Genomic DNA, 24,221 nt, shown 5'->3' on the forward strand with positions numbered 1-24,221 from the left:
TCCTTTCCTTTCCTTTCCTTTCCTTTTTCCTTTCCTTTTTCCTTTCCTTTCCTTTCCTTTTTCCTTTCCTTTCCTTTTTCCTTTCCTTTCCTTTCCTTTTTCCTTTCCTTTCCTTTCCTTTTTCCTTTCCTTTCCTTTTTCCTTTCCTTTCCTTTCCTTTCCTTTCCTTTCCTTTCCTTTCCTTTCCTTTCCTTTCCTTTTTCGTTTAAGATTTATTTATTTATTTATTTATTTATTTATTTATTTATTTATTTATTTATATGAGTACATTGTAGGTGTCTTCAGACACACCAGAAGAGGGCATCAGATACCATTACAGTTGGCTATGAGCTATCATGTGGTTGCTTGGAATTGAACTCAGAACCTTTGGATGGGTAGTCAGTGCTCTTGACCACTAAGCCACCTCTCCAGCCCCCTCTAAGACTTTTCTTTATGATCACAATTAAAATATGTTTTAGTTTATTCTAAAATTAGAATGCAAGCTATATTTTCTAAATTTTTGATAACAGTCATCTAAGAAAAAAAAGAATCCTTCTTCAGTTTCACTTCCTATACTTGATCTCAGCCAAAAGACTAAGAAACAACCATTAGGTTTTATTTGCTCTGGTTTCTCCTGCCCAAGGTCAATCAGTGTGAAAATACTCAATGGAAAATTCTGAAAATGAACCATTGGTAGTGGCATTCTGAGTAGCATGGTGAATCATGGGCCACCCACTCCTTCCTATTTGGGGAATGAACCTGTGCCTCGCACGTGAGCATCCCTAGCATAGCCACACTGTGGTACCCACTTGCTAGACGTTGTGCAGCCATCTTGATTACTAGATGGACCGAGTAGGTAAGTGCAATGCTAGTGTGTGGGGTTCTGTTTTATCTACAGTTCTAGGCATCTGTGGGAGGTCCTGTAGTATCACCCATAAAATAGTGACTAGTTTATGGTGATAAAGTATCTCCCCTGTAGCATGGTGTTTGTAGCTGTCGTCACTTACCCAGGCAAACTGTCAGTGCTGCCATCTGTGAGTCTGTCTCCTCCATCATCATGCTCTTCATTCTCATCTCTTTGAGCATCTTTTCTCTCTGGAGTAACATCCAAGGTTTCCAAAGATGTCCTCATCCCACACGTTGCCCAACTACTCATTCTCTGGAAATAGTAGAACTCCACTGCCCCAAGTCCAAGAGCCTTGAAATACTCTTTGCCCACATAGTGTCTCCAGTCACACCTGTGGTGACAACAGAGCGCAATCACAATGCCAGCCACAGGGGTCCATGTCTCTGGGACATCTTTTTCACTTCCTTCCTTGGCCAAAGTGTTACTTTCTTTTTCTGTTTTATCATTCTTTATGCGTTTGGCTAAAGGTTCTTTATCCTTTTCCTCAAAACTGGCAGCGTAGGTTTCAACCAAACATCGTAATGCAAGATCTGCAAACACAATCATGTGCCCCCACCAAACCTCATCATCTTTAAGGTTCAGTAAGCAGTATGACATGCAAAACATCACAAACACACAAACCAGCAAAAATCTACTTAGCTATATATTGTAACAATTCTATCAGATATTATACATTTTTCTCAAATTTTCCATCTTAATTTTTCTAGTGATTTATTTGCCCAATAAATTTTAAATAAAATTAAAGCAAGCTTAAGTCTTATGATTTGATAATTTCTATTCAACTATTTGCATTGTCTTGCATTTCTCCTATTCTAGCTACAGTTATGAGCTTAAGAAACCCCAAAGACAGAAGTGAGGGAAGGTAATTTCACTTAGAATACTGACCCAGGCTTAAGAGGATAGTTTTTTGGTTTGTTTCTGTTTTGTTTTGAGATAGGTTCTGTATAGCTGATGCTGATCTCAAATTCCTGATCCTTCTGCTTGCATCTTATGGTGTTGGGGTTACAGATGTGTGCCAGCACACCTGGCTAAGATGCTAGTCTTGAAATGTAGGCTGGTCACAACAAATAGTGATGAATTGAAAAGTTGAGAAAGTGAGATTCCAATGTGGAAAACAGGCTGAATAGCTTTCATGCACATCAGCATTTGTTCAGCAAGTATTTGCTAAATGCCTTGCATATACAAAACACCAAGGATGCAAGCACTACAACTGTTATACTAGGGGCTGAAGAGATGGTGGGTAGTTAAAAGCACTTGCTGCTCATGCAGAACAGCCAGGTTTGGTTCCCAGCACACACAGAGTAGCTTAAAACTACCCAGGGGTTCTAGTTCCAAGGAATCCAGCACCCACTTCTGGCCTCTGTGGGTACTGGATATGCACGCATTGCACTTCCATGCATGCAGATAAAAAACCCATATACATAAAATAAAGATAAATATATATTTTAAAAACAAAATAAGGCTTCCAAACGTCAGAGAGTATAGCTGGCAATATTGGAAAGACCACAAATGTATACTGTAAAACTTCTATTTTCTCTGATTAAATTGTCATATCATATTCTAATTACCTACAAACAAATATAGTTCTAAATTTTCTTACCCTATGATATACAACAGATATAACTTACCTGATTTTTTAATCATGTAAATTTTAATCATGCCAACAAGCATTATTGGTAACTTTTATTTGATAAAGTGATAGCTGATTTGGTAATTTCATGGTCTGTCTGTGGCTCTGTCTTTTTCCTCCTCTGTCATGAGAGAGTGGACCTTATGTTGCCCAGACTGTGGATGGACTCAAGTGGGAATGATTTAGCTCAGCTGACCTCCTGCTTCAGCTTCCTGAGCATCTGGGAGTATAAGTATGCCACTTCACCCAGCTCTATTATTTTCTAACAAAATATATTTTCTGTTCAATTTACATTTGACTTAAACATAATTTTAAGAAGTGAGAATAATCGCTTCTCAGCCTTTTAGCTAAGATCAAGTGAAGAAGTGAGAATAATCAGAAAAAATATTAGAAGGATTAAGTTATTTCGGAAACAAAGAGAATATTAGCAAGCTCAAGCTCTTTCATATGACCTTATGACCTTCTTCTTAGAGGGCATAAGGAAGCAACAAGCTGGTGGCCAAGATCATTCAAGTATTCACTGAGCCCCTCTATATCGCATTATATTAGCATATACATCATTCTTGGAAAAAACTCCCAGCACAGTGTAGTGATTAGACATATAAGCGGATAATTAAAAAGACAAGCGAAAACTATGTGGAGTATGTCCTGACGACTCTAAGGGGGGAGAGCTGAGCTGAAGGATGAGCAGACACTGGACCAGTTCTTCCGAATGGGTGACAGTGGAATTCTAGGAGTGACTGGAGCAATATGGCATTTAGGGAAATAAACATGGTCCACACTGAGCAATAGTAAACCTAGAGTCAGAGTGACTGAGTTTCAAGGGGAAGGAAGCTAGTCATGGGTGGGTCTGAATATTAATACTTCAAGCACAGGGAGCCAAAAATGATGGAAGAAATGGAAGGCAGGGGTACTGATAAGGGGGAAGTACTAAGATAGAAGGATGCTGACGCTCACGAAGAGAAGGGGCCCACACAGTGCACCCAGAGGTGAGAGCGTATTGATTGTAACTCTCACTGTAGAGTTAAGGTTTTGAGAGGCATGGGTAGAGCCCCAAATGTGTGCTTCTTTCCCACCCTAGGGTGAAATTGGTTTATTTTAACACACTTTTATGTCAGTTAAATGAGAGCATAAACAGCCTGGGGTGGTGGGGCCATGCAGGCTACAGCTCCCTATGTAAGCTTAGACACTGCTGCATGTCCTGCTCCCTTACCTGTTGCAACGCCACACAGGTGCTTCCCAATTCCTACCACAGGCAGTCTTCCTTCTCTTAGCACAGGAATCCTGTCTGAGAGAAAAGGAGTTAATAAGTTAGTTTGGTAATAAGTTAATTTGTTTAGGATACAAAGTATTAATGTGTCCTTCCAAAAGGAGGGTTTCTAGAATCTTCAGATGAAAGCTAAGAAAACAAGTAATTCTACAGACTCTAATATGCAGCCTAAGATGTCTGTGTTTAGGGATCACACAGAAAATATTCAGCTAAACAAACAAATCTTCCCTTTCTCATTATGTAATAGTTGCTGGCCTGGGATTCACTATGTAGTCTGGGTGATCCTCCTGCCTCAGCTTCCCAAGTGCTGGAATTACAAGAGTACATACCATACATGGCTTCAGTTAAGTGATAGAAAATACAATGATCTATAGACAAATACTTGGTTGCTTCTCAAGATTAGGTTAGCGTTAGTTCTTCCTGAAGCACAGGTCTGCAAGGACAGATCTAAGCAGTCCCCAGAGACTGACATGTCTGCTGTTGTAGAGCAATGGAAAGTTACACAACTTACTCAAACACAAGTGCTGGATATCAATTTGAAGTCTCTCAAACACTGAGTTCTTTTTTCTGTGTTTACCATCTACCTGTATAAATAGAACATTACTGAATCAGCACTCTTAATGTTAAAAAAACTTTATGAAAATGTTTCTATTTGTTTTCAAAATTCAGATCAAATACACTTAATTTTTACAGTTCAAAGGAGAATGAATAAAAAAGTAAAGTTTTCGTATTTTGGATGAAAACTCAAAAATAACACCACCATCTTATTAGTCCAGAAATTATATTGATTACTAATTATACCTTATGTCTTTTAACCATAACTCCCAGCCTCAAGGTCCACAGATGTTAAGCGAGTACAGTTACTTGTCACCGCTGGTTCTACCGTGGCTCACTCTTCGTACTCTCTTTAAACACAACCGTTTTAACCAGTACCTGCATGTGCCTGTGAATACAGGTGCAGACCTCTCTAACAATCATCAGATGCATTAACCCCTTTTCCACCATCCCATTTTGTTTTTCTTCCTGGCAGTGCTCGGGATTGAAGCCAGGACTTTATACATATCATGCAAGCAACTGACCACAGAGCTACAGCCACAGGCCCATCTTAAAAGTTTCTGTTTTCTTTTATGATTCTAGCACTTGAACCCAGGGCTATAGCCCCAAGCCCTCAGAAACATGCTAACAGGAACTCCTGTTTTTCCTGCTGAAGAATACCCCATGTCCTATTAAGTCAGAAACCACCCCAGATTGATGCTCTCTTAAAATCAGCAAGTCTTATGACTTCTAACATTTGAACTTTCTCATTCTCTTCTATAATCCACTGAATGACCCTCACTCTCCAGGACATTTCTTACTTGTATTACTGAATAAAGATTTTCACATTTTCTTTTTTCTTTTTTAGGTTATTTATTATATGTAAATACACTATAACTGTCTACAGGCACCCCAGAAGAGGGCATCAGATCTCATTACAGATGGTTGTGAGCCACCATGTGGTTGCTGGAAATTGAACTCAGGACCTCTGGAAGAGCAGTCAGTGCTCTTAACCACTGGGCCATCTCTCCAGCCCCTTACCCCACCCCAGCCCCCTCCCCCCCCTTTTTTTTTTAGATTTTCACTTTTTTTTTTTTTTTTTTTTGAGACAGGGTTTCTCTGTGTAGTTCTGGCTGTCCTGGAACTCACTCTATAGACCAGGCTGGCTTAGAACTCAGAAATCCGCCCACCTCTGCCTCCCAAGTGCTGGGAATAAAGGTGTGCACCACCACTGCCCGGCTGATTTTCACATTTTCTATTTTCCTATATTTAGTCGAAATCTCTTTTGAAATAGTTTTACAGTATTACTAGGATAGCTTCTAAAAAGCATTTTTTTGTGTGTGTGCGTGTGTGTGTGTGTGTGTGTGTGTGTGTGTGTGTGTGTGTGTGTGTATGTGCCATCTGTGTGCAGCATCTGAGGGGGGTCAGAAGATGGGTACTGGATCTCCTAGAGCTAGTAGGAAGTTGTGAACTACCTAACATTGGTGCTGTTTTGGAAGAGCAGGAAGCACTCAAACCACTGAGTCACATCTCTAGCTCCACAAAAAATTTAAAAATCATTTTTTAAAAAACTTCCTCCATGACAACTCTGGAAGACTGAGGTCAGTCTCCATCTGCAGGGTCCTGCAGCACTGGGTACTGTCTATTGGTATAGCACTTAGGAAACCAAAATACTGTATAGAAGCTTATTTGAAGCAAAAACCAAATCTTCTACAGTATCTCTAACGGAGCAGGACAAAGCCAGAGCAAACAACAGGAGACCTTTCTAGACCAGTTCTCCTTCTTGGTTCATACTGACACATTCAGCCTCATGCCATAGACTTCCATCATATAGAAACCTCTTGTATGGAAGCTTCACCTGTCAGTAACAGGCTATTGGCCTATGAGCTCGGGCAGGAAACAGGGAGGTAGACGGCCTGGGATAGAGACAATTCTGGGTCTAGAGATAGGCATGGGAAGGGGATTTGCCCAGGAACTCTGGAGGTGACAGTTGCATAAACCCGAGGAGAGGTAACTAACCTTGTAGCATGGTTTAGACTAGTTTAAATGGGTTAAATAAGGTACAAACTAGTCAGGGAACAGAGCCAAGGCTATTGGCTTAGGCATTTATTTCAAGAACTGGGTGCAGGAGGAAAAGCCTGCATTTCTATAGAAACATTTCCTTTGTTATTTCAGGCTTTGGTTCCACTGTTCTTATTTCCCAAAATGCTTCTGACACCCTATCTGGCAAATGCTAATTGATCTTTCAGGATCTATCACAGGTGCCACCTTTTCTGCTCGGTCATTCTCCATTGCCTCCCTGTAATAAACTCTAGCATGCGCACTCTGCAGAACTCCCCTCCCCAACACTTCACTTACTTACTTATCTAGCTCTCCTTTCTAAGCACATTTAAGAGCACAGCTGCCTGATCAGTATCTATCTGTATAAACACTGCTTATCATGCTGTCCAAGTATTTAATGAAGAAAGAGTCTGTCAGCACTGGCAAATACAAGGTTAAAACGTGGCTGTGGCTTAATTTCTAGCCGAAGCTTGGTTCTGTTCATAGATTTCCTTGTCTCTGCAAACAATTTTATGAGTTCAGATTATGGACTATCAATAGTTAAATCTGAAAAACTTACCTTCAGTTTAACCAGTACAATTAGAACCAAATAAATAATAATAGCAAAAATTTACAAATATATAAAAAACAAAATTCATTTTAAGAGACATGCTCCTATCATTTTTCTTTTTTCCTACAGAAGAAAAATGCGTTTGGTTATTAAGATGCTACAATGAATTTACTTACCTTGAATCTTGTGGTCACTTTTTCTACCAGGATGAAGTGAACGTTTTCAGCATCTTTTAAGGCAATATCAACCCAGTGAGATAATTTCCCCTTTCCTGCTCCAAACTCAACAAAGCATCTTCTTGGACCAAGTAACTTTAACTTTTCAATGTTACCTACAATAGAAGCCTGCAGACCCCATAGAGTTATTTTATAAACCAGAGCAAAGGGATGCAACTCAGTAGGAAAACAGCAAGGTAATCCGTACAAGGCAGAGGTTTACTGATAACTTCTGAATGGCTAAGAAAAGTTTTCCCTTTGCTTGCTTTAAAATAATACTCTGTACTCAGAGTCATAGCCATGCCCCAATTTTTATCTTATGTTCACATATAATTTTGAATGAAAGTATTTCGTTCACTAACAGAAACTAAATAATTACACTCAGAACCAAATGTTAGATTTTTTTTTTTAAATTGTTTTTTCAAGATAAATTTTCTCTCTGTAACACCCGCTGTCCTAGAACTCACTCTGTAGACCAAGATAGCTCAAACTCAGTCTCTGTCTACCGAGTGCTATATTAAAGTCGTGTGCCACTGCATCTAACTAGAATGTTAGCTTTTAAAAAATTACTTTTATTTATAGTTGAGCATACGTACTCGTGTATGCATGTAGAAGTCAGAGGCCACTCTGCAGGACTCAGATGACTGAACTCAGGTCATCAGGCCTGGCAGCAAGTGCCTTTATCTGATGAGCCATCTCATCAGCCTGGGATGTTAGCACTAAACATATGAAGAAACGTTCAGTGACTGTGTCTAAACATACCTGCTGTTTCAGGTGTTTGACTGCACTATCGCCATTTCTTGGGTCATTAAGGGCATCATGTAATGCTGGATGGGACATAATGTGATCTTCATGTGTAGAATTCAAGCCTGTGTCCAAAAGAAACATGATAGATAGCTTAAGCAGCAAAACATGAACTGAGACTCTGAACAACAGAATGGAAGGGAACTCATAAGCCACCTAGTGCTTTTCATATAATTAAACCTGCAACTTTAGGCAGACTTACCTTCACTTGCTTTTCTCAATTTCTTAATTAAGTTTTCCAACTGCTCTTCGGATAGAGAAGAAAATGGAACCTATATATAAATACAAAAAATAAAACTAAATAATTTAGTCACAACATGCCGTAAAGCACGATGGCAGAGACTTCACAGAAGCTTAACAGCTGGGCAGATGCCTGGGCAGTTTAGGTGCTCCTTCCTGGCAAGGCTTTGCTCCTCGACCCTTCAGAACTGCCCAACTGTGAAGGCACTCCTCTATCTTTGCCCCCATACTTTAACTCTCACTGCTCCCTCAGGGTCTAGGCTTGGCTCACAACAGAGCCATGTTGCAGTTTTGGGACATAAGCTTGCCTTAGAACTAACCATCACTAACAATGTACTTCTATAGGAAAATACATCCTAAAGTCAAAACAACAGATCTTTCTAAACAAATTGGAGCATGGTCTGTACAAAGAAACTTATAAATACCACTTGGAGTTAAGTATTAAATAATATACTTACTAATTGCTCAGGAATTTCTGTTTCATCCTTTAATCCTGCATTTATATCTTGAATAAAGAAATCCTGACAAAACCAAAACCATAACATAGTATTGATATTATGCTAAAAACAATTAGGCTGAAGAATTGCTCCCTTCGCTCACCCTCCCACACCATCACTCTCTGCTGTCACACTCACCACCCACTATTACTGCGCAGCCTCAACCATAGTGACTGGGTTGCTGACTGGCCTTTTTTTTTTTTTTTTAAGATTTATTCATTATTATATCTAAGTACACTGTAGCTGTCTTCAGATGCACTAGAAGAGGGCATCAGATCTCATTATGGATGGTTGCCTAGCACCAATGTGGTTGCTGGGATTTGAACTCAGGACCTTTGGAAGAGTAGTTGGTGCTCTTAACCACTGAGCCATCTCTCCAGCCCGACTGGCCTCTTGTTGGTGGATGTCTGAGTCTGGTCCATTGGGATCTCTCAGAATTAGGCCTCTGGGAGCAGTCTTATTTCTCTCTTTACTAAAGGAGTAAGTACTAAAGGTGTGGATGAGAGGTTACTGTTTTTCTTGTATATTAACTTAATGTTAAAGTACCATGTTTTTCCTCTGATATAGGATCTTACACTGAAGCTCAACTGGTAGACAAGAATTTTGGTTAATCCTCTAGCTTAAGCCTCCCAGGTACCAAAATTACAGGTATGTGCTGCCAAAGACAGCTAAAATAGCTCATAGCATTTGGGGCAGTGGTTCTCAACTGAGAGGCATCTGAAAATGCAGAAGGGTATCTGCTGCAAAATGACTAAGAAGAGGGCTGGGCAGTAGTGCAAGCCTTTGATCCTGGCACTCAGGAGGCAAGAGGCTGAGGGAGGTTGGTCTCTGTGAGTTTGAGGCTAACCTGTACTACAGAGCGAGTTCCAGGACACCTAAGGCTGCTATACAGAGAAACCCTGTCTCAAAAAACCAACCAACCGAAAAACCCAAACACACCAATAAACACCACCACCAAGAACAACAAAACCACCCAATATGATATCTTGAGATACACATTGTAAAATGGTCCATATCATGAAGCAAATGAACACACATCAATTTGTATCAAATTACTGTATTTTGTTCCCAAACATAAATCTGAATTTTTGGGCTGGAAAGATGGCTCAATGGTTAAGAGCACCAACTGCTTTTCTAGAAGTCCTGAGTTCAAATCCCAGCAACCACATGGTGACTCAAAACCTCTGGGATGGTTTTGCCATCTGGAATAAGATCTGATGCCCTCTTCTGGTATACACGAAGACAGTGTACTCATATATACTCATATACATAAAATGAATACATCTTTTTAAAAAAACCAAACAAATTAGCCGGGCAGTGGTGGCGCACACCTTTAATCCCAGCACTTGGGAGGCAGAGGCAGGCGGATTTCTGAGTTCGAGGCCAGCCTGGTCTACAGAATGAGTTCCAGGATAGCCAGGGATATACAGAGAAACCCTGTCTTGAAAAACCAATAAATAAATAAATTAATTAAATTTTTAGCTCTTGCTTTGATGGATACTGTTTAAGACTTATATGGACTGGTGCTAGCTCAAATTTACTATCTGTATACTGAGTCTGAATCTCAAAGACGCCCAGTAGTTAGTCTTTACAACTTTAATTCTAATTTTTTTATCTCTGATTCGAAATTTCTTGCTGCACCATCACCCTTCTGTGTCCAGCTATGAAGATGGGTGTGTTGCCACATCATATACCTGTCATCGTAGCATTTGGAAAGTAAAGCATAAGAAACACTTGAGCTGTGTTGAATGAAGTATTACACCAGAGTCCCCTATCTCAAAAGCAAACAAACAAAAATAAAACATGAAATAATTATTCTGGGCTGGTCAAGGTGGCACCCACCAGTAGTCTTAGTACTAGAGAAGCTAAGGGAAGAGGGCCTCAAGTTTAGGGTTAGCCTGGGCTACACAGTGAAAACCTGCCTCCTATCTAACCAAGCCAAGAGATAAAACAAAAGTACAGAAAAGAGGAGGGAAGAAAAGTACAGCTATCAAATGAGCATAGTACATTTGCCAAATTCAATCTGCATCTTATAATACTAAGTATATACAAACATCACATATGCATTTCAAATACTTACAGGCTTAGGTTTCTCTCTTGAGTTACATTTTTTCAAATGTTTTGTTAGTTGGTCTTCATATACTGTGCTAAATTTAAAGAGAAAATTTAAGAGTTAGAGAGAGCTTAAACGAACCTCACGAAACTTACCGTTTGTAATATATCACACACACACATACTCACACACACTCACAAATTCACTCACGCACCCCAAATGATAAAAACCCACTTATGTGACCTTATACTTACTGTTTTGGATCTAAAGGACACAAGATTCTTTTCCGAGTATTTTCTTCCTAATAAATTAAAAAATTGCTTTATTTAAATGTCAAGTTTATTACATTCAGATGTTAGATACACCCACAGTGTATTTCTATTCCTAAAATACGGTAAGAAAACTTTAAAAGGATATAATGAAAAATAAGCAAGATTAGGTCATGCAGCATAATGAGTCTTCATTGTAGCTCGCTTCTGTATAAACGAACAAGTACTGTTTTGGCTTGTTAATGTAATTTTGCATCAGAGATAACACTTCCTAAAAATGGGTACAGTTATTGTATGCACAATTAAGAAAAGATGTCAACCATGTACTTTGGATTAACTAATAACAATATTCATCATGTACAAAAATGATCTTTTGAAATACATATACTGGGTATAAGTGGCTAAATTGAGCTAAAATACTCATTACTTGCATACTTACTCTTTTTGAAAAATGTTGCCCATTTAAATTGATTTTAAAATGCATATTTATCTGAAGTTGTTCAAATATGGGGAAATGCTTTGAATATCAGAACTCCAGAGGAAATGGTGGAGCATGCTTTGAATATCAGCTCTCCAGAGGAAAGGCAGGCAGAGCTTTTGAGCCAAAGGCTAGCCAGGGTGACCCTCAGACCCTCTCTCAATAAATATAAAGTACAGGAGAAAATGCACCAGGAACAACGAGGCATGGCTTTAACAATTTAGAATGGGTCATGTTCACTGGTTTTGCAACTTTTCTACATGCTAGTGACAGTCTTCTAAGTTATACACATTTAATTATAGGCACTGGGAGAAAAGCAAGGAAAACAGTGTTGGCAGGTCTACCCTACAGACCCCTACCAACCCACATGCAACATGATGGCCCAATTATTAAAACCAGAGGCCAGTGGTTAGGTGTGATTCTCAGCTCTTTCTATTAGCTGCTAACTCTATAATCCTGACTGCTTCATGTATAGTATAGACTTTCTATATTAAGTATAGACTTACTATATTACTATTAAATGGAATAATAGTATGACTTGCTTCCTAAGGTTTGTGAAAATTTAATTTTTCCCCACCCCGAAAATTGAATTTTTAAAGGCAAAATAACGTTTAGTGCTAGCCACACAGCAAAAGCTGACCAAGTATTTACTCAAATAATTTTTCTCAATTATTTATTTCAATTTATTTCAGAATGTTCATGAAGATATGCACACAGAATTTTAGGTAAAGTTAACATTTTTCAGTATTAAAAAACAACATTATTTCATATGCAGATTTTAAAATTAAATTCCAGTGTGATTCTTTGATGGAGACCAGCTAGTTGGTAGGCTGAGGCAGGGGAATTCCTGGAATCAGACGGTCAAAACCAACAAGAGCAATTCAGCAAGATCACCGTCTCAAAAACAAACAGGAAAATTGTCTTTCAAGGGAAATAGTACTCCATTCTAACTTTCAAAGCGGAATCACAGGGCGCGCACATACACAAGCATTTTTAAAATCTATTGTTTGAGTTTAGAAACAGTGTATAGCAGGTTAAGATGTTTTCTTTTTTGGTGTAGGTGATAAGGCTTCCTGTGAGTTGTAGATTAGTAATTTGCCTGTTCTTTATTCATTAGAAGCCACTAATATTTTAGAACTTTGAACCAAAATGTCTTCTGGCATTACTATTTGTTGAGGGATAAAAACAAAACAAAACAAAACACCTTTGCTTTCAACTTTCAAGTTCCTTATTTTACGTTAATTTTTCCCTTCTCCAATCCAGAATAATAATTACAAGTTCATAAGGTGTTTCCTGGAGAGTTAAGTCTTAACAAAAGAATTTTCTCTAAGTTTTTTCCCTATGCATCCACAAGTGGTTGTCGTTCAAAAACAATAACTATAATCAATTAGGACCCGGTTAGTAAAACCTAGTGATTTTTCAAGCACTCCTTTATAAAAACAATCACTTCCCCTGCGGAAGGAAGGCTGAGTATGAAGGTCTGATGAGATGGCACACAGGGCGCTTTTCTCAGTACAAGAAAGCAGTGCTCCTCGGGGGCTCGTCGTGGCTCCGAGCTGCATTTCTTTAAACCCATGGGACGGAAGCAGGAACCTGTCACAGGGGTGAGGATGGGGTCCCGCACCCACAGACCCGCGACTCCCAGGAAGGGAAGGCGACAGCCGACCTCGGCGGAGCCGGCGTGCTCGCCACAGAACCTTTTCCCCGCCGCCGCCACCATCCTGCAGAAGCGCTTCTTCTTCTCCACGAAGTAGCTGCATCTGCCGTCGGCGGGAAACCCCATCGCGGGCGAGGTCGCCGCCGGAGCCTCCATAACGCTGGGTCCTTCTGGCCTGGCTCAGCCCGAAGTTGTCACTTCCCTTCGGTCCCACTTCCCTTAACAAACGTGGCCGCCTGAGGGGGGTGGGCCCACGGAAATGACGCACGCCCCCGGGCTCGGTCGGTCCCCGAACCGGAAGGAGGTGACGGTGGCTGGCGAAGTTCAAAGCTCCTCCGTTCCCTGTGTTTATCGTTTCCCTCCTCCTCCTCCGCGGGAGCTGAGCGCCAAACTCAAACTCATCGGGACCGGCCCTTCTTTCCAGCGGGGACCGAGGGCCAGGCCTGCTGGGCTTCTTCACCCTCCCGTCGGGGCAGCGGTCCGACATGAGTCAGGTTCTGTTCCAGCAGCTTGTTCCCTTGCTAGTGAGATGCAAAGACTGCGAGGAGAGGTGAGCTCCCGGTGCCGGCGGGTGGCGGTTGGGGTCGCGCTAGTGGGGAAGATGGCGGCTGGGTTCCGTGGGGGATCGGTCGGTCCGCGGGTGTCGGACTGTCACACCGGGAATCGGGAAGGGACCCTGCGGGGACTCAACGGATACCTTTGTTTGTCGCCGGGCCGGCCGTTGCGGAGGGGACGCGAGGGAAGGGAATGAGGAAACGGGAAGCCGACTCCCTCAGGTCCGTGTCCTGGCTCTGAGCGGGACGGAGCCCAGCCTGTCCTTTCTGGGTGGGAGCAAAACTTCTCGGTGACTTCAGGGAGCTGTCCGCACCAGGATTCAGGTCACTCATGCTCTCCTTTGAAGAACATTGGGAGCGAAGCTTTAGAACTTCAATAAAAACACAACAAAACATTCAGTGACATACTTCGGTTCATCCGCACGTCAGTTACAACCATTTAACCAACTCCCAATACTGGAAAATCAGGAATTCTGTACATTCAAAACATAAATCAACCCGTAAAGCACTTCGTCGGACCCCTGGGGATACCTTGATCTTCACAGAGTTTACACAGCGGTGTCCTATTGCACAGATTAAGTGCAGACTTGCAACATTCACCACAGGCGATGCTATTACGGCTCAAATGGATTTGGTTACAAGTTAGATCTGATTTTTTCCTTCTTTTACTAATAATGTTTTAGTTGTTTAGTTTCTGTGAACATTGCATTTTCTCATTTGTAAAGGTGATTTAATATGTCTATCTGCTCATTTGATTGCAATGAAGACCAGGAATGAAGATGTTTGTAGAAACTAAACTGTGAAAAAATGTTGAATTAAAAAAAAAAAAATGAGGACACTGATGTATTGAGTTGCTGGACTGTTAAACCGTGGTACGCGATTTAGAATTAGGTTCAGAATCAACCAGCAAAGCAGTCAGAAGAATGGACTGAAAAGAGCCGTATTTATAAGAATCTGTAGGTTATTTTAACTGTCTTATTGTTGTTGAACTGGTACCCTCACTTAGCATGCTCTACCACTGATCTGTAACCCCCGCCCCAACCCAGCCTCTAATTGGTGATTATTTTGTGATGTCTAGTATAGTGGCTATTAGTCACATATAGACATGTAGTTACTGAATTCAGGCTAATCCAATCTGATGTCTGTAAGTATAAAATTCATAGATTTTGAAGACCTGCTAGTAACAGGAATGTAAAACATCTCAATCTTATGTTGATTATCTGTTGCAGCTTTATTTAGGGTATATTGGGGTTAAATGTATTCAAGTTAATTTTACTTTGAAAGTTATGGGTTTTTTTTTTAAGTGACTTCTAAACAGTTTAAAGTGACATACATGACTCACATTTGTGGCTTCCATTTTGTTTCTGTTGGGCAATATGGGCCATTACTTGTGATTCCAAGTCTGACACTCTGAACTCTTCTCCGACACATGAGATTGTAACCAGAGTTAATCACGTTAGACACAACTTCAACTTTAAAAATCACTCTTGTTTAGAAACCCGATATTCCTATCACCTGTGGCAAGGCTCAACCAGCTGTTCATGACTCAGATTTTTCTGGAGCATAGCCATCCTTATTTCTTACCCACTGTCACATCTTTACAAGGGCAGAATCAGTGAGCAATTGTATGGGAGTGTTGGCTGGAAAATAACTGCATGGCTTCTATGGTAGATTATATATATATATATATATATATCTCCATATCCTCAGCACTGCAACAGCAACAATAAGGGGTAGGGCTAACAGAGTAGGGGGAGGAACACAGCCACACACAATTGTGACAGAAACTCTGTAGCAGTGGCTTCTGTTTTCCTGATAATAAAGTTCCTTATGTTGTGGTGACCCGCCCAACCATAAAATTATTTTTGTTGCTACTTTGTAACTGTACTTCTAATGTAAATATCTGTTTTTTTCTGATAGTCTAAGGTGACCCCTATGAAAAGGATTGTTTGCCTCTCATGGGGGACCAGACCTGTAAGTTGAGAACCACTGGTCCACAGTCTTCAAAGTCTGAAATATTCACTCTCTGGCCTCTTAGAGAATAATTTTGCTAACCCCTGACCTATAGGAAGAACAACATAGATTCTTTAGCCAACTATTGAAGAGCAGTTTACCCCAGCAAATACTTGCCTACTGTGTACCCTGAACTATTCTGGGTGCAAAGAATGTGAGGCTTCCTCTCCTTTCACCTCCAACAGCAAGAACAAAACCAGTCGCCATCGTGGTTCTCAGGGAACGCCCAGATGCAGAATTGAGAAGACCCCCTCGGAGAAGCAGTGTAATGCAGGTTCCGAGTTTAGATCTGGAGCTAGATTGCCTGGGTTTAAAGTTCCAGTTCTGCCACTGACTGGCTGATCTTGGACAGTTTGCTTACTGTTTGGACATTTCTGTGGGTTGAAGCTGTGTCCTTGCAGCATGCTGTCATCAACTATCACCACACTGAGTGTCCAGCTACAGCCTTACACCATTTATTTCACTTGTGTTTTGATCTCATCTTTAAATGCAGAATAATAGTGCCTACTTCATGGCATTATTATTGAAGATGAAATTATTTAATACATACAAAGAGCTTAAGATAGTAACTAGTACATGTTAATTATTCCCTACATCGTAGTTATTATTAGTAGTAAGGTGTGACCACATAAGTAGTCTAATAAAGGCATAGTAGAGGGGAAGGTGGTTGGGTAGACGATAGGGTAACTAACTCTCAGGGAACCCAACCTAGAAGGAAGTGGTGCGAGCTTCCAGGATTGGATAACCACCTGTTCCTAAGTTTTGATTCCTAAACTCTCTCTCAGTAATCACAGAAGAACTCCGCTCCGCCTGGTGCCTTGTATCCTCTCCACTCCTGCTGTGCCCTCTGCCTCAGATGCTCATTTTTTTTCATGACTAAGGTGCACCCCCTTCCTGTGTATGTGTGTGTGCAATGTATGTGTCTATGTGTATGCTTGTCTATATCCATGTGAGTGTTAATGGGTGTGGAGCCATAGGTTGGCTTCTGGTATCCTTTTCAAATTGGTCTCCATCTTAAAATTCTTATTTTATAAATTACATATATTTTATGGGTATGGAGAGGGAATATGTGTATGTCATGGTGTGCTTGTAGAGGTCAGGAGACAACTTTCAGGAGCTGTGTGGGTTCCAGGGATTGAATTTAGCCTGTCAGGCTTGGGAGCAAGTGTTTTTACCCTCTGAGCCATCTTGCTAACTCTCCACCTTAGTTTTTGAGACAGGGTCTCATTGAACACAGTGCCTGGTAAGTTAATTGCCTAGGCTGCTGGGTCTGGGGATCTCAAGACATCACCTTGTCCCATCCCCTGAGTTAAATAAAACACATTGGCTTAAAAAATTTATGCCTTAGCATTCGGAGTGTGTGTGTGTGTGTGTGTGTGTGTGTGTGTGTGTGTGTGTAGGGGGGGGGGTCTGCCTATCTGTCTGTCTGTCTGCCTGCCTGTCTACCTGTGAATGCCTCCAGAAAAGAAAAAGGATATCAAATCCTTTGGAGCTGGAATTATAGGTCTTTGTGACTGCTTGACATGGGTGCTGGGGTACAAACTCTGAGAGAACAGATATGTGCTTTTAACCACTGTCTCTCATTCCACACCCAGCTTTTTTGTTTGCTTGTTTTATTTTTTTGAGACAGGGTTTTTCTGTGTAGCCCTGGGATTCTCTCTGTAGACCACTGGCCTTGAACTCAGAGAGATCTGCCTGACTCTGCCTCTTCAATGTTGGGATTAAAAGTGTGAGTCACCACTACTTGGCCCCCACCTGGCTTTTAATGTGGTCGTTACAGATCCTAATACAGATGCTCGTGTGTGTGTGTGTGTGTGTGTGTGTGTGTGTGCGTGCGCGTGTGCGGCAGGCACTTTGCTGGCTGTGCTATCTCCCCAGCCCCCCCCCCCCCAAGGCATAGCTGAAATCCCCTGCCATAAGTTACCCAAGATGCCAGGTATGGTGACATACACCTTTAAGTCCAGCACTTGGGAGGTAGAGGCAGATGGCTGTCTTTGACTTTGAGTCTAGCCTGGTCTATGCAGTGAGTTCCAGGTCAGCCAGAACTACATAATGAGACACTGTCTCAAAAAAACAAAGCAACAAAAGTAGGTGCCTATGTTGGAATTAACTGTCATTAATCATTATTAGGTAGCGTTATGTAGGGAAGAGATGAGTTCAAATTTGGGCTTTGTAATGTGCCTCAGGTTCTTCCTCTGATTAGAGAAATGGTCACTAAGAGTCTCTCTCTCTCTCTCTCTCTCTCTCTCTCTCTCTCTCTCTCTCTCTCTCTCTCTCTCACACACACACACACACACTCACTCATAGGTAGCCAATAGTGTAGATACTTAGTAGACAATGGTAGCTCTTCTGCTCTTCTCTTCCTTTTCTCTCGCTCATCCCTGGAACCCCTAAAATGATCTGTGCTTATTTCTGTTATACCTTTGGCAGCCAGCGGAGCACCTGGCTTACCGAGGCTTCTATTTGTTTGCATTGAGAGAATAATAAGGTCACAGCCTCTGAATGACAGCAATGGGCTGAAATCCAGTTCTTATGTCTAAGGTCTAAGGGCTTTATTTAAAAAGAAATAAACCTACCTAGCTATATTTGACTGGCCTGGTGGGTGTTACTCAGTTACAAACAATGTTTAAAGATTGGGATTTATAGCCGGGCATGGTGGTGCATGCCTTTAATCTCAGCACTTGGAAGGCAGAGGCAGGAGGATTTCTGAGTTCAAGGCCAGCCTGGTCTACAAAGTGAGTTCCAGGACAGCCAGGGCTATACAGAGAAACCCTGTCTCGAAAAACCAAAAATAAATAAATAAAGAAGTAAATAAGATTGGGATTTATTCATTTGTTTCAGTGCTCTTATATCATGAATCTTTCTAATAGAAAAAAAAAGATTTCTCTAATAGAGAAAGTAATATATCTGCAATCTCAGATTTTTTCTGTGACATTTGTAAGGACGTTTTACTTTATTTTTATTCATTCCTTCATTCATTCATTGGAGACTTGAGTTTCTCTGTAGAAACCAGCCAGTTCCTGGCTGTCCTAGAACTTGCTCTGTAGACCAGGCTGGCCTTGGACGCAGAAGCCTGACTTCTCGACCTCCCGAATTCTGTCTCTAGGTGTGCTTTTAAAGTAAATATGGGTAATATATTTAGTTTAGTGCCTACTTCAAGTTTCCTCTCAACATCTAATCCATGTAGATACTTTAAATGTGTGCAGCAGTATTATTAATATGAGTGGAATTGCCATGGTCAAATAATTCTCTTAGACTTAGGTAAAGGACATTTTAATTCTCTTTGGTTTTGTGTGTTTCTCTTTTCATATATATATATATATACATATATATATATATATATATATATGTATATATATATGAAAAAAGTATAAGACTTCAAGCTGTAAAACACAATAAACAATTAGGTGTCAATTTAAATATCATACCAGTATAGCAAATACCACTGTATAGTAGAAAATACCTTAAAGATGAAAAGAGAAAGCACCAAACCAAACCCCTCTGTTAGCTGTCATTTATAAGGAAGATGCGGTGTTCTCTGTCTAAAGAGGGTGAGTGAAGTTGGAATGCTGCTGCAGTTGGTCTGGCATGCACTGCTCTGGGCACTGGAGTGCCAGTGTAACCCAGTGCCTGTCTAGCAGGTAAGACTTCAGCATTCAGCCCCAGCACCACAGACATACTTGAGCAAGGGTAACAGAAGTTTTTGGGGTTTTTTGTTTGTTTGTTTGTTTGTTTGTTTTTTAACTGACCTTTTTCATCTAGCAGATGGGTGGATGCATATGAACTGAGATATAGCATCCAATTGTAGGGTCAATAAGAAGTTTAGTTAAGCCAGGTGTGGTGGCATACAACTTTAACCCCAGCACTTAGGAGGCAGAGGCAGTTGGATCTCTGAATTTCAGGCCAGCCTGATCTGCATAGAGCGTTCCAGGCCAGCAGTAACTCCATAGAAATACCTTGTCTCAAGCAAACAGACACACAGAATAAACAAACAAATGGACTAAAATTTTAAAACAATATAAAATTGTAAATATGAGTTTAAGAAAAAGGTCCTAGCGTTGACTCTAGCTCGACTGCGCACCTCGCTTGTCAGTAGTTGGTTGCTGTCTGCCCTTTTTACTTGTGTTGTAGCTAAGTAGAAGCTGGAAACAGCTTAAACCAAATCTTTAAAAGAATTTAAACTCGAGCAGGTTCAATTTTGTTTTTGTTACTTTTCTACTGCTGAGATAAGAGACCATGACCAATGTGACATATAAAAGAAATGGCTTCTTTTAGGTTTAAATTTCAGAGTTAGGGTCCATGGTGGCAGAAAGGCAGAGTGGATGGAGGTAGGAGGCAGCTGAAGCAGCCGCTGAGTCAGCAGGAGACAGACTGCACTGTGAGTGAATGGTCCAGGTCCTTCCAAACCTCAACGCCCACCCCTTCCTAGAGGCCACCAACCTGGGACCAAGTATTCAAACACAGAAGCCTACAGGGGGGCCATTGGTATTCAAACCAACACAAATTTGTTTATTTCCCCCCCAAAAAACGCACATGTACATGTGCACACGGGCACACATACACACATATCAGAGAATGGCTATTGTTAATAAACTTAGCAGAATAGTTTGGAGATGCATAGACATTCTTCAGTAATTTCATTAATTTTGTTTCTCAGTTTAATGTTATGGCTACTGCACAGAATGTGGAGGCTGTGACATTTTGGACATTAGAGCTACTTGGGAACGAGATAATAAGCTTGTTGACAATACCCTGAGATACAATTGCATAGATAATATTTTATATTGATTTGGCTTTGCTATTAAAATATGTAACAGGATAGTGATTATCATTTTCTTGAATCTAACAGTAATGTAAACACAGCTAGATGGTGGTAGCACATGCTTTTAATCCCAGCACTCTGGAGACAGGTGGATTTCTTTGAGTTTGAAGCCAGCCTGGGCTATAAAAGAAGGAATTCCAGGACAGCAGGGGCTGCATACAGAAACCCTGTGGGGTGGGGGGCAACCAAAAGCAAACATTATAATATTTAAACTTAAAAAAAAAAATTATTTATTTATTTATTTATTTAATATGAGTACGCTGTAGCTGTCTTCAGACCAGAAGAGGACATCAGATCCCATTACAGATGATTGTGAGCCCACCATGTGGTTACAGGGAATTGAACTCAGGACCTCTGGAAGAGCAGTCAGTGCTCTTAACTGCTGAGCCATCTCTCTGGCCCAATATTTTAACTTTTTAAGATGGTATATCTTTGTAAGTCAGTTGGATCATTGCAGTGGTATGTTTTTAGACCTAGAAGTTGTTACTGAATTGCCGGTCTGTCTCTTGGTAGACACCTTTTAGAATCTGGCAGTAAGTTATTTACCAGAATACTAACAATGGGTACCCTCAGTGTTCTCCATATTTAGTCCATAGCATCTTCATTTTACAAGTGACAAATACTTAGCCTTCCATTACAAACTACCAGCTAACTTACTAGAGGGACACTACAGACTCAAAACTTACGTCTAGTGTACTTTCTAAAAACCTGCTCATAAGCTTGAGGGCACCTGTGGCGTCTTGTGGTTTAGGATCAACATTTTAAGTTAAAGATAGCTAACTTCATGTTGCTTGAATCATTCTGAGTTGGTCATGTCTTTTCCTACAGGAGAGAGAGCGTTAGAGTGAGCATTGAGCTACAGTCGCTTTCGAATCCAGTACACAGGAAGGTTCGTATTTACTTCTTTTTTGAAATATGATCATTTGTGTGTGTCATGATTATTGTTGTGGTTTTGTTTTTTTGTTTTGTTTTAAGAAAATGTGATCTTTTCTTACCCAGACTTAGTCATACTATAATCACTAAGGTGGGCTTACCAGGGACGCTTATCCATTGTATTCCACACATGGTGACTCTTGCAGTTTCCTTCCCCAAAGAAGGAGGAATTCTACTGTCCAGCGTGTGGCCTTGTTGGACTGTTTGTGCTCTCCCTGATCTAGATCTTTTTGGAGCTGAATTATTTTTAAAGGGTTACTCTTTTGTTAAGTCCTTTTTTTTTTTTTTTTTAATTTTGGGTCATTTTATAACTGCTGTAATTCTAGGGTGGTGAAATTTAAGTCAGCAACTTCAATGTAATTATACCATGCATTACTAAATCCAAGAAGAAGTAGGGGTTGATGTAACAATCTGGGTTTGCCCTGAACATTTAAAAGATTACCTTACTCTACATTTTGGTTTAGAGCATAAATTCCATGTCAGCTTAAAAATTAAGTTGAATATGGTGCTGTATGCTTGTAATCCCAGCAGCACTCAAGAGGAGGGAGGAGATTGAGAGCTCTTTGGGATGCAACCTGAGCTACATAATTGACACCCTGGCTATAAATAAAAATAACAATAACAATAGCACTAAGAATGTGGGCCATAGGACTCAGGGTAGCATCTGGTTTCCTCATGGCAGCTTTCTCAGAGCCGTGCAAGCATCTTGTAGTTGGCAGTAACTTTAAGTTTTGGCTTGCTGTTGGTTGTCAGTAGCATCTGAGGTGAGTTTTAAGAAGTTCTTAAGTAGAGCTTTCTGAACCCCGGGCTTTTCTGAGGTGGAGTGAGCCCCCAGTTCCTTGATTTTTCTGGAACAGAGAGTGTACATTCTTACTTGTTAATTTTACATGTGGTCCCTCTGCATGTTTTAGCTTCACTGATAAAATGCTTCTGTGTTTCCAGTTACCCTAGCAGCTCCTTAGAGATGAGAAGATTTTCTTCAAGCTCCTTGTTAGTCCCAGCTCCTCCCATAGGATGCCTGTTTTCCTTGTACTTTGACGTTCATAACTTCTGTGTACTTGCTGCCGTCTGTGATGCTCTGTCACACTTGAAATCTGACAGCCTGGCAGGGTCTTTATGAGAGAGAGGAACCCCCTTTGTTAGAAAAGAAACAGATGGACCAGCTGGAGTAGGAGGCCTCCTGGGAAGCCCTGGAAACGTGTCACCTGATACTTCATCTTCTATCTGAGCGACGAGAGCTCCTTCCTTTTCTTGTAGATGACTGTCCGTTTTGCTGACTATATTGCTGCTTTTTGAAATACCAGACTAGTTGATTTGAGGGAAGCCAAAAATATGCGTATTCAATCTTGTCATGATGCCACGGAGCGCAAAGATTGAGTGCTGCTGGGATTACAAGCATACAGCACCATATTCAATTTAATTTTTAAGTTCACATGGAATTTATGCTCTAAACCAAAGTGTAGAGTAAGATAATCTTTTAAATGTTCAGGGCAGGGCTGGCGAGATGGCTCAGCGGTTAAGAGCACTGACTGCTCTTCCAAAGGTCCTGAGTTCAAATCCCAGCAACCACATGGTGGCTCACAACCATCCGTAACCAGATCTGATGCCCTCTTCTGGAGTGTCTGAAGACAGCTACAGTGTACTTATATATAATAAATAAATAAATCTTTAAAAAAAAAAAAATGTTCAGGGCAAACCTAGATTGTTACATCAACCCCTACTTCTTCTTGGATTTCGTAATGCATGTATAAATTTCTGAGCTTCATAGAAGATACTGTTAATGTTGGGCATTTCGTCAGCTCCTACACACCCCAACCAGCTCTTGGGGAGCCGGATGTCTACCCCCAGTGAAGAGGCTCACGCTCTAAAGACTATTAAAGCCGAGCAGCACCCTAAGGCAGGACTCTGGAGTATAACTGACAGGTTGTTTTGAGTAATTTAACTCTTACAAAAGCTTTACTAGAAACATTAAAAGGTCTTATCTTTTCCTTAGGATTTAGTCATCCGTCTGACTGATGATACAGATCCCTTCTTTCTGTATAACCTTGCTATATCTGAGGAAGATTTTCAAAGGTAAATTATTTTAGTTTTTTGCTGGCCCTACATATAGTCTAGGAATTATTTTCTGAGTTGTGTAATGTGTTTACACTGTTCTTTTTTGAAACACATACCTGTTCATGTGGTAAGTTACTCTGGGAATACTGACTGCCCTACAGTTGTTTAATGGGTATTTTTAAAGTTGAATGTTTTATAGATTATCAGACTTCCATTTAAGGAGCTCAGAAATTTGATGCTTTAGCTAAATTTCATGATTCCTGTTAGATAAGGTTGATACATATCAAAAGCTCCCGAGTTTATTTTTTTTAAATAATGTCATTAGTAAATAATATTTTATTCTATGAATTTTTCTGAAAAGCTTTCTTTCTGTTTTCTGTGTAGTTTAAAATTGCAGCAAGGTCTCCTGGTGGACTTCTTGGCTTTCCCACAGAAGTTTATAGACCTCCTTCAGCAGTGTATGCAGGAGCACATGAAAGAGACTCCAAGGTGAGGCTGCCAGGCCCAAGCACTAGTCCCCCTTTGAAGGATGAGTGCCGACGTTATTTTCCATGTACCGCAGATACTCCAGTGTATTATTTTTAGACTGGGATTAGGGTTCAACTAAATCCCAAATTTTAAAAAATCTTGATTAAATAGAAAAGAAATATTTTACCCTTAATTTTTATGGATCCAGTTTTTTTTTTTTTTTTTTTTTTTT

The 24,221-nt window shown here is 40.5% G+C and overlaps 2 protein-coding genes across 2 annotated transcripts in view; one reads left to right on the plus strand and one right to left on the minus strand.

Annotated features, from left to right (window-relative positions):
* Trmt13 (tRNA methyltransferase 13 homolog) overlaps window positions 1-13,369 on the minus strand; it is a 14,182-nt gene extending 813 nt beyond the window's left edge. Inside the window, exons 1-10 of the mRNA XM_021196308.2 lie at window positions 13,154-13,369; window positions 10,995-11,041; window positions 10,768-10,834; window positions 8,649-8,711; window positions 8,153-8,222; window positions 7,909-8,015; window positions 7,108-7,275; window positions 4,298-4,370; window positions 3,730-3,804; window positions 987-1,416 (exon numbers count right to left, since the gene is read on the minus strand). Coding sequence (XP_021051967.1) covers window positions 987-1,416; window positions 3,730-3,804; window positions 4,298-4,370; window positions 7,108-7,275; window positions 7,909-8,015; window positions 8,153-8,222; window positions 8,649-8,711; window positions 10,768-10,834; window positions 10,995-11,041; window positions 13,154-13,300 — 1,247 coding nt within the window. The 5' untranslated portion in view covers window positions 13,301-13,369. The remainder of the gene's footprint in view (window positions 1-986; window positions 1,417-3,729; window positions 3,805-4,297; window positions 4,371-7,107; window positions 7,276-7,908; window positions 8,016-8,152; window positions 8,223-8,648; window positions 8,712-10,767; window positions 10,835-10,994; window positions 11,042-13,153) is intronic.
* A 125-nt stretch (window positions 13,370-13,494) lies between these two features.
* Sass6 (SAS-6 centriolar assembly protein) overlaps window positions 13,495-24,221 on the plus strand; it is a 33,223-nt gene continuing 22,496 nt past the window's right edge. The window contains exons 1-4 of the mRNA XM_021196438.2: window positions 13,495-13,694; window positions 21,362-21,422; window positions 23,460-23,539; window positions 23,906-24,010. Coding sequence (XP_021052097.1) covers window positions 13,630-13,694; window positions 21,362-21,422; window positions 23,460-23,539; window positions 23,906-24,010 — 311 coding nt within the window. The 5' untranslated portion in view covers window positions 13,495-13,629. The remainder of the gene's footprint in view (window positions 13,695-21,361; window positions 21,423-23,459; window positions 23,540-23,905; window positions 24,011-24,221) is intronic.

This window comes from Mus pahari, chromosome 4, assembly GCF_900095145.1.
Source record: "Mus pahari chromosome 4, PAHARI_EIJ_v1.1, whole genome shotgun sequence".
Classification (NCBI taxonomy): domain Eukaryota; kingdom Metazoa; phylum Chordata; class Mammalia; order Rodentia; family Muridae; genus Mus; species Mus pahari.